Consider the following 10,000-nt stretch of genomic DNA (forward strand, 5'->3'; position numbering starts at 1 on the left):
CCTGTCTCGCTCCCTCTCTCTCGCTGTCTCCTCTCCCTGTTTCCCCCCCTCTCGCTGTCTCCCCTCCCTCTCCCTGCCCCCCCCCTCTCCCTGTCTCGCTCCCCGCCTCTCTCCCTCTCCCCCTCTTCTCCCCCTCCCCCCTCCTCTCCCCCTCCCCCTCCTCTCCCCCCCCCTCCTCTACCTCCCTGTCCCCCCCTCCTCTCTCTCCCTGTCCCCCCTCTCTCCCTGTCCCCCCCCTCTCCCTGCCCCCCTCCTCTCTCTCCCTGCCCCCCCCCCTCTCCCTGCCCCCCTCCTCTCTCTCCCTGCCCCCCTCCTCTCTCTCCCTGCCCCCTCCTCTCTCTCCCTGCCCCCCTCCTCTCTCTCCCTGCCCCCCTCCTCTCTCTCCCTGCCCCCCTCCTCTCTCTCCCTTCCCCCCTCCCCTCCTCTCCAGGTCCCCATAAGCACCAGTCAGCAGTGACTTGTCTCCAGTTCTCTCGCTCCCTGGTGGTCTCCTCATCAGATGACGGGACAGTGAAGCTGTGGAGCCTGGCGACGGGGGAGTGGATCAGAGACCTGGTGGCTCTGCAGAGTGGAGGATCAGGGGGAGTGGTGTGGAGGATCAGGTAATGAAATGAGACCCACAGGGGAGTGGATCAGAGACCTGGTGACTCTGCAGAGTGGAGGATCAGGGGGAGTGGTGTGGAGGATCAGGTAATGAAATGAGACCCACAGGGGAGTGGATCAGAGACCTGGTGACTCTGCAGAGTGGAGGATCAGGGGGAGTGGATCAGAGACCTGGTGGCTCTGTAGAGCGGAGGATTTAAGAGATGCTGCTGTCTGTAGGGCTAGATTATTGAAGAGATTATTGAGAGTAACTACTCCCTCCTCCTCTCCTCTCTCCAGGGCATCTAACACCAGACTGGTAACCCTCCTCTCTCTCTCCTCTCTCAAGGACATCTAACACCAGACTGATAACCCTCCTCCTCCTCTCTCTCCTCTCTCCACAGCATCTTAAAACCAGGCTGGTGACACTAACCCTCCTCTCAAGGACATCTAACACCAGACTGATAACCCTCCTCCTCCTCTCTCTCCTCTCTCCACAGCATCTTAAAACCAGGCTGGTGACACTAACCCTCCTCTCAAGGACATCTAACACCAGACTGATAACCCTCCTCCTCCTCTCTCTCCTCTCTCCACAGCATCTTAAAACCAGGCTGGTGACACTAACCCTCCTCTCAAGGACATCTAACACCAGACTGATAACCCTCCTCCTCCTCTCTCTCCTCTCTCCACAGCATCTTAAAACCAGGCTGGTGACACTAACCCTCCTCTCAAGGACATCTAACACCAGACTGATAACCCTCCTCCTCCTCTCTCTCCTCTCTCCACAGCATCTTAAAACCAGGCTGGTGACACTAACCCTCCTCTCAAGGACATCTAACACCAGACTGGTAACCCTCCTCTCTCCTCTCTCCAGGGCATCTAACACCAGACTGGTAACCCTCCTCTCTCCTCTCTCTCCTCTCTCCAGGGCATCTAACACCAGACTGGTAACCCTCCTCCTCTCCTCTCTCCAGGGCATCTAACACCAGACTGGTAACCCTCCTCTCTCTCTCCTCTCTCCAGGGCATCTAACACCAGACTGGTAACCCTCCTCTCTCCTCTCTCTCCTCTCTCCAGGGCATCTAACACCAGACTGGTAACCCTCCTCCTCTCCTCTCTCCAGGGCATCTAACACCAGACTGGTAACCCTCCTCTCTCTCTCCTCTCTCCAGGGCATCTAACACCAGACTGGTAACCCTCCTCTCTCCTCTCTCTCCTCTCTCCAGGGCATCTAACACCAGACTGGTAACCCTCCTCCTCTCCTCTCTCCAGGGCATCTAACACCAGACTGGTAACCCTCCTCTCTCTCTCCTCTCTCCAGGGCATCTAACACCAGACTGATAACCCTCCTCTCTCCTCTCTCTCCTCTCTCCAGGGCATCTAACACCAGACTGATCCTCTCTCTCCTCTCTCCAGGGCATCCACTCCTTTCTCTCCTCTCTCCAGGGCATCTAACACCAGACTGGTAACCCTCCTCTCTCCTCTCTCCAGGGCATCTAACACCAGACTGGTAACCCTCCTCTCTCTCCTCTCTCCAGGGCATCTAACACCAGACTGGTAACCCTCCTCCTCTCCTCTCTCCAGGGCATCTAACACCAGACTGGTAACCCTCCTCTCTCTCTCCTCTCTCCAGGGCATCTAACACCAGACTGGTAACCCTCCTCTCTCTCTCCTCTCTCCAGGGCATCTAACACCAGACTGATAACCCTCCTCTCTCCTCTCTCTCCTCTCTCCAGGGCATCTAACACCAGACTGGTAACCCTCCTCTCTCCTCTCTCTCCTCTCTCCAGGGCATCTAACACCAGACTGGTAACCCTCCTCCTCTCCTCTCTCCAGGGCATCTAACACCAGACTGGTAACCCTCCTCTCTCTCTCTCCTCTCTCCAGGGCATCTAACACCAGACTGATAACCCTCCTCTCTCCAGGGCATCTAACACCAGACTGGTAACCCTCCTCTCTCTCCTCTCTCCAGGGCATCTAACACCAGACTGGTAACCCTCCTCTCTCCTCTCTCCAGGGCATCTAACACCAGACTGGTAACCCTCCTCTCTCCTCTCTCTCCTCTCTCCAGGGCATCTAACACCAGACTGGTAGCCCTCCTCTCTCCTCTCTCTCCTCTCTCCAGGGATTCTAACACCAGACTGATAACCCTCCTCTCTCTCCTCTCTCCAGGGCATCTAACACCAGACTGATAACCCTCCTCTCTCTCCTCTCTCTCCTCTCTCCAGGGCATCTAACACCAGACTGGTAGCAGCCGTTGGCAGCAGGAACGGGACAGAGGAGACTAAACTCTTGGTGCTGGACTTTGACCTCACTGACACCCAGAAGTGATGTCATTTAAAATGGACGTTATGTCATCGGGAAAGGATGCGATGTCATTGGATAAGGATGTGAGGCAATCAAAGAAGGACCCAATATCGTCATATGGGAACGGAAAGCTTGTGGTGAGGAGGAGGAGGTGGTGAGGAGGAGGTGAAGTATGGAAGGACTGAGTGCAACTCCAAAATGTCCTCTTTCCTCATTACAACCCTGGGCAACCAAACCCCCGTATTTTCTGTCTGAACTAAAACACTGGTACTGACTGGTGAAGAGACACAAGATCAACTTTCTGTGACTGGAAGAAACCACGAGAGGACCGGCTGACTGACCGGCTGACTGACCGGCTGACTGACCGGCTGACTGACCGGCTGACTGGCCGGCTGGCTGGCCGGCTGGCTGGCCGACTGACTGACTCACTGGCTGACTGACTGACTCACTGGCTGACTGGCCAAATGACTCACTGGCTGACTGGCCAAATGACTCACTGGCTGACTGGCCAAATGACTCACTGGCTGACTGGCCAAATGACTGACTGACTCACTGGCTGACTGGCCAAATGACTGACTGACTCACTGGCTGACTGGCCAAATGACTGACTGACTCACTGGCTGACTGGCCAAATGACTGACTGACTCACTGGCTGACTGGCCAAATGACTGACTGACTCACTGGCTGACTGGCCAAATGACTGACTGACTCACTGGCTGACTGGCCAAATGACTGACTGACTCACTGGCTGACTGGCCAAATGACTGACCGACTGACCGACTGGCCGGCTGACCCGCAGACTGACTGACCGACCACCCAAAGACCACCCAGAGTAACTACTGTAACTCCTCCCAGACTACTGCTGGATGTATAGACTGTATATGAGGCAGATTACAGGTCTAGAGAGACACTGTTCCCAGATCTGTTTGGTCTTCAGCCAACCCCTCTGACTGGCATGATGGACTGCAGTAACTACAGGTCTGGGACCAGATCTATTGAACTGGAGAGACACTGGACTCTATGGATATGTCTGAGACCCTATTCCCTACATAGTGCACTACTATAGACCCTATTCCCTACATAGTCTATAGTAGTGTACTATATAGGGAATAGGATATATAGTAGTGTACTATATAGGGAATAGGGCTCTGGTCTATACTAGTGCACTATATATGGAATAGGGCTCTGGTCTAAAGTAGTGCACTATATAGGGAATAGGATCTATAGTAGTGCACTATATTGGGAATAGGGCTCTGGTCTAAAGTAGTGCACTATATAGGGAATAGGGCTCTGGTCTATAGTAGTGCACTATATAGGGAATAGGGCTCTGGTCTAAAGTAGTGCACTATATAGGGAATAGGGCTCTGGTCTATAGTAGTGCACTATATAGGGAATAGGGCTCTGGTCTAAAGTAGTGCACTATATAGGGAATAGGGCTCTGGTCTATAGTAGTGCACTATATTGGGAATAGGGCTCTGGTCTATAGTAGTGCACTATATAGGGAATAGGGTCTATAGTAGTGTACTATATAGGGAATAGGGCTCTGGTCTAAAGTAGTGCACTATATTGGGAATAGGGCTCTGGTCTAAAGTAGTGCACTGTATAGGGAATAGGGTCTAAAGTAGTTACTATATAGGGAATAGGGCTCTGGTCTATAGTAGTGCACTATATAGGGAATAGGGCTCTGGTCTATAGTAGTGTACTATATAGGGAATAGGGCTCTGGTCTATAGTAGTGTACTATATAGGGAATAGGGTCTATAGTAGTGCACTATATAGGGAATAGGGTCTATAGTAGTGTACTATATAGGGAATAGGGTCTATAGTAGTGTACTATATAGGGAATAGGGATCTGGTCTACAGTAGTGCACTATATAGGGAATAGGGCTCTGGTCTATAGTAGTGCACTATATAGGGAATAGGGCTCTGGTCTATAGTAGTGTACTTTATAGGGAATAGGGCCCTGGTCTATAGTAGTGTACTATATAGGGAATAGGGCTCTGGTCTATAGTAGTGTACTATATAGGGAATAGGGCTCTGGTCTATAGTAGTGCACTATATAGGGAATAGGGCTCTGGTCTATAGTAGTGTACTTTATAGGGAATAGGGCCCTGGTCTATAGTAGTGTACTATATAGGGAATAGGGCCCTGGTCTATAGTAGTGTACTATATAGGGAATAGGGCTCTGGTCTATAGTAGTGTACTATATAGGGAATAGGGCTCTGGTCTATAGTAGTGTACTATATAGGGAATAGGGCTCTGGTCTATAGTAGTGCACTATATAGGGAATAGGGCTCTGGTCTATAGTAGTGTACTTTATAGGGAATAGGGCCCTGGTCTATAGTAGTGTACTATATAGGGAATAGGGCTCTGGTCTATAGTAGTGCACTATATAGGGAATAGGGCTCTGGTCTATAGTAGTGTACTATATAGGGAATAGGGCTCTGGTCTATAGTAGTGCACTATATGGAGAATAGGGTCTAAAGTAGTGCACTATATAGGGAATAGGGCTCTGGTCTATAGTAGTGTACTATATAGGGAATAGGGCTCTGGTCTATAGTAGTGTACTATATAGGGAATAGGGCTCTGGTCTTTAGTAGTGTACTATATAGGGAATAGGGCTCTGGTCTATAGTAGTGTACTATATAGGGAATAGGGCTCTGGTCTATAGTAGTGTACTATATAGGGAATAGGGCTCTGGTCTTTAGTAGTGTACTATATAGGGAATAGGGCTCTGGTCTATAGTAGTGTACTATATAGGGAATAGGGCTCTGGTCTATAGTAGTGTACTATATAGGGAATAGGGCTCTGGTCTTTAGTAGTGTACTATATAGGGAATAGGGCTCTGGTCTATAGTAGTACCACTATATAGGGAATAGGGCTCTGGTCTATAGTAGTGTACTATATAGGGAATAGGGCTCTGGTCTATACTAGTGCACTATATGGGGAACCAGTTGGGACTCAAGATGAAGTATACCACTGGGGCCCAGGAGGTTTTCCTGGGTCGGTCAATGAGGGAGAAACTCTGTGTCCCGTTCGGTAACCGTAGCGTTTGTGATATAATGTAAAATATGAATGTACATATGAAGACGTGTACATAACGTTGTTTTTATATGACAAGAGGAAACGATAGAGGTTGTTGAATAAAGATATGTTAACTTTTCTAAAATATGTTGTGATGGATTGTTTTATTGGTGTTGCCCTATACACTGTTCTGGGGTCAGTTTGTTTTCCCTACTGATCCTAGATCTGTACAACGAGAGAAATGTACTTTTTCTCTAACTGGTTTGTGTTGCTCGTTTCACCTTGAGCAGATTTTCACAAAACATCAGTAGCTTTTTAATAGTGTCTAACTCTTCTTGTTGCTTTTCCTGTTCTCTCTCACACACGTGTTTTCTCTTCATCTCTCTCTCTCGCTCGTCCTTGTATTTACCTCTCTCCTGTATACCTCTCTCTCTCTCTCACACACAGTACCAACGCTATCACATGACCTCAGAGTGATGTCTATTGCTGTAATGACCTCTTAGTAGAATTGGGGCTTCTCCTCTCTTCCTCCCTCTCTTCCTATCGTTGTCTTCACTCCTCTCTCTTCCTCCCTCTCTTCCTATCGTTGTCTTCCTTCCTCTCTCTTCCTGTCGTTGTCTTCACTCCTCTCTTTTCCTGTCGTTGTCTTCACTCCTCTCTCTCTTCCTGTCGTTGTCTTCACTCCTCTCTCTCTCTCTCTTCCTGTCGTTGTCTTCACTCCTCTCTCTCTCTCTCTCTTCCTGTCGTTGTCTTCACTCCTCTCTCTCTCTCTCTCTTCCTGTCGTTGTCTTCCTTCCTCTCTCTTCCTGTCGTTGTCTTCCTTCCTCTCTCTTCCTGTCGTTGTCTTCACTCCTCTCTCTTCCTGTCGTTGTCTTCCTTCCTCTCTCTTCCTGTCGTTGTCTTCACTCCTCTCTCTTCCTGTCGTTGTCTTCCTTCCTCTCTCTTCCTGTCGTTGTCTTCCTTCCTCTCTCTTCCTGTCGTTGTCTTCACTCCTCTCTCTTCCTGTCGTTGTCTTCCTTCCTCTCTCTTCCTGTCGTTGTCTTCCTTCCTCTCTCTTCCTGTCGTTGTCTTCCTTCCTCTCTCTTCCTGTCGTTGTCTTCCTTCCTCTCTCTTCCTGTCGTTGTCTTCACTCCTCTCTCTTCCTGTCGTTGTCTTCACTCCTCTCTCTTCCTGTCGTTGTCTTCACTCCTCTCTCTTCCTGTCGTTGTCTTCACTCCTCTCTTCCTGTCGTTGTCTTCACTCCTCTCTCTCTTCCTGTCGTTGTCTTCACTCCTCTCTCTCTCTCTCTCTCTCTTCCTGTCGTTGTCTTCACTCCTCTCTCTCTCTCTCTTCCTGTCGTTGTCTTCACTCCTCTCTCTCTCTCTCTCTCTCTCTCTCTCTCTCTCTCTTCCTGTCGTTGTCTTCACTCCTCTCTCTCTCTCTCTCTCTCTCTTCCTGTCGTTGTCTTCACTCCTCTCTCTCTCTCTCTCTCTCTTCCTGTCGTTGTCTTCACTCCTCTCTCTCTCTCTCTCTCTCTTCCTGTCGTTGTCTTCACTCCTCTCTCTCTCTCTCTCTTCCTGTCGTTGTCTTCACTCCTCTCTCTCTCTCTCTCTTCCTGTCGTTGTCTTCCCTCCTCTCTCTCTCTCTCTCTTCCTGTCGTTGTCTTCACTCCTCTCTCTCTCTCTCTCTCTCTCTTCCTGTCGTTGTCTTCACTCCTCTCTCTCTCTCTCTCTCTCTTCCTGTCGTTGTCTTCACTCCTCTCTCTCTCTCTCTTCCTGTCGTTGTCTTCACTCCTCTCTCTCTCTCTCTCTCTTCCTGTCGTTGTCTTCACTCCTCTCTCTCTCTCTTCCTGTCGTTGTCTTCACTCCTCTCTCTCTCTCTCTCTTCCTGTCGTTGTCTTCACTCCTCTCTCTCTTCCTGCCGTTGTCTTCACTCCTCTCTCTCTTCCTCCCTCTCTCTATTGACAGTAAGATGTTTTTCTAAGCGGTTTCCCGCTGCTACCGGTGTTCCTAACCACCGTTTTATCGGAGACAAAGGAGAGGACGAGAAAGTCAGACTCAGCGACGACATACATGTAGGCTCCTCAACTCCTTTCCTTCTCTTAAAGACGAGGGGGGCACAAGGACCGGAGAGGGAGGGTGGGGCACAAGGACCGGAGAGGGAGGGGGGGGGCACAAGGACCGGAGGGGGAGGGCACAAGGACCGGAGAGGGGGGGAGGGCACAAGGACCGGAGAGGGAGGGCGGGGGAGGGCACAAGGACCGGAGGGGGAGGGCACAAAGTTTTGTCGACTTCAAGAAAGAATTTGATTAAATTTGGCACAAAGGTATTTATTATAAACTAATAGAAAGGGGGTATTGGAGGTTAAACACATGATGTTATTAGTCAATGTTCGCTAACAACAAATGTCTGGTTAAAAATGACAACAGACTCCTTCTCTCAGGGACGGGGAGTGAAACAGGGTTGCCCAATAAGTCCAACACTGTTTAACATCTACATTAATGAATTGGCAAAAACATTGCTGGAATCAAGGCACCTGGTCTCACCCTGCACAACACTGAAATCAAGTGTCTGCTGTCTCCCACTAAGGAGGGTCTGCTGTCTCCCACTAAGGAGGGTCTGCTGTAGACAGATGACCTGGTGCTGTTGTCTCCCACTAAGGAGGGTCTGCTGTAGACAGATGACCTGGTGCTGTTGTCTCCCACTAAGGAGGGTCTGCTGTAGACAGATGACCTGGTGCTGTTGTCTCCCACTAAGGAGGGTCTGCTGTAGACAGATGACCTGGTGCTGTTGTCTCCCACTAAGGAGGGTCTGCTGTAGACAGATGACCTGGTGCTGTTGTCTCCCACTAAGGAGGGTCTGCTGTAGACAGATGACCTGGTGCTGTTGTCTCCCACTAAGGAGGGTCTGCTGTAGACAGATGACCTGGTGCTGTTGTCTCCCACTAAGGAGGGTCTGCTGTAGACAGATGACCTGGTGCTGTTGTCTCCCACTAAGGAGGGTCTGCTGTAGACAGATGACCTGGTGCTGTTGTCTCCCACTAAGGAGGGTCTGCTGTAGACAGATGACCTGGTGCTGTTGTCTCCCACTAAGGAGGGTCTGCTGTCTGCCACTAAGGAGCGTCTGCTGTAGACAAATGACCTGGTGCTGTTGTCTCCCACTGAGGGTCTGCTGTAGACAGATGACCTGGTGCTGTTGTCTCCCACTAAGGAGGGTCTGCTGTCTCCCACTGAGGAGGGTCTGCCGTCTCCCACTAAGGAGGGTCTGCCGTCTCCCACTAAGGAGGGTCTGCTGTCTCCCACTAAGGAGGGTCTGCCGTCTCCCACTAAGGAGGGTCTGCCGTCTCCCACTAAGGAGGGTCTGCCGTCTCCCACTAAGGAGGGTCTGCTGTCTCCCACTAAGGAGGGTCTGCTGTAGACAGATGACCTGGTGCTGTTGTCTCCCACTAAGGAGGGTCTGCTGTCTCCCACTAAGGAGGGTCTGCTGTCTCCCACTAAGGAGGGTCTGCTGTCTCCCACTAAGGAGGGTCTGCTGTCTCCCACTAAGGAGGGTCTGCTGTCTCCCACTAAGGAGGGTCTGCTGTCTCCCACTAAGGAGGGTCTGATGTCTCCCACTGAGGAGGGTCTGCTGTCTCCCACTAAGGAAGGTCTGCTGTAGACAGATGACCTGGTGCTGTTGTCTCCCACTAAGGAGGGTCTGCTGTAGACAGATGACCTGGTGCTGTTGTCTCCCACTAAGGAGGGTCTGCTGTCTCCCACTAAGGAGGGTCTGCTGTCTCCCACTAAGGAGGGTCTGCTGTCTCCCACTAAGGAGGGTCTGATGTCTCCCACTGAGGAGGGTCTGCTGTCTCCCACTAAGGAAGGTCTGCTGTAGACAGATGACCTGGTGCTGTTGTCTCCCACTAAGGAGGGTCTGCTGTCTCCCACTAAGGAGGGTCTGCTGTCTCCCACTAAGGAGGGTCTGATGTCTCCCACTGAGGAGGGTCTGCTGTCTCCCACTAAGGAGGGTCTGCTGTAGACAGATGACCTGGTGCTGTTGTCTCCCACTGAGGGTCTGCTGTCTCCCACTAAGGAGGGTCTGCTGTCTCCCACTAAGGAGGGTCTGCTGTCT

The 10,000-nt window shown here is 51.0% G+C and overlaps 3 protein-coding genes across 5 annotated transcripts in view; 2 read left to right on the forward strand and 1 right to left on the reverse strand.

Annotated features, from left to right (window-relative positions):
* The window catches only part of LOC139417055 (F-box/WD repeat-containing protein 7-like), a 39,493-nt gene extending 36,215 nt beyond the window's left edge, over positions 1 to 3,278 (forward strand). For both annotated transcript variants that reach the window (XM_071166300.1, XM_071166301.1), the window contains 2 exons: positions 431 to 602; positions 2,811 to 3,278. In XM_071166300.1, the coding sequence (XP_071022401.1) occupies positions 431 to 602; positions 2,811 to 2,913 (275 nt within the window). In that variant the 3' untranslated portion in view covers positions 2,914 to 3,278. The remainder of the gene's footprint in view (positions 1 to 430; positions 603 to 2,810) is intronic.
* LOC139415790 (phosphatidylcholine:ceramide cholinephosphotransferase 2-like) overlaps positions 1 to 10,000 on the forward strand; it is a 742,387-nt gene that overhangs the window by 503,636 nt on the left and 228,751 nt on the right. The gene's annotated exons all lie outside the window — the stretch shown is intronic.
* Positions 1 to 10,000, reverse strand: part of LOC139415792 (galactose-specific lectin nattectin-like) — a 1,187,935-nt gene that overhangs the window by 142,354 nt on the left and 1,035,581 nt on the right. The window lies entirely within an intron of this gene.

Source organism: Oncorhynchus clarkii, chromosome 9 (genome assembly GCF_045791955.1).
Source record: "Oncorhynchus clarkii lewisi isolate Uvic-CL-2024 chromosome 9, UVic_Ocla_1.0, whole genome shotgun sequence".
Classification (NCBI taxonomy): domain Eukaryota; kingdom Metazoa; phylum Chordata; class Actinopteri; order Salmoniformes; family Salmonidae; genus Oncorhynchus; species Oncorhynchus clarkii.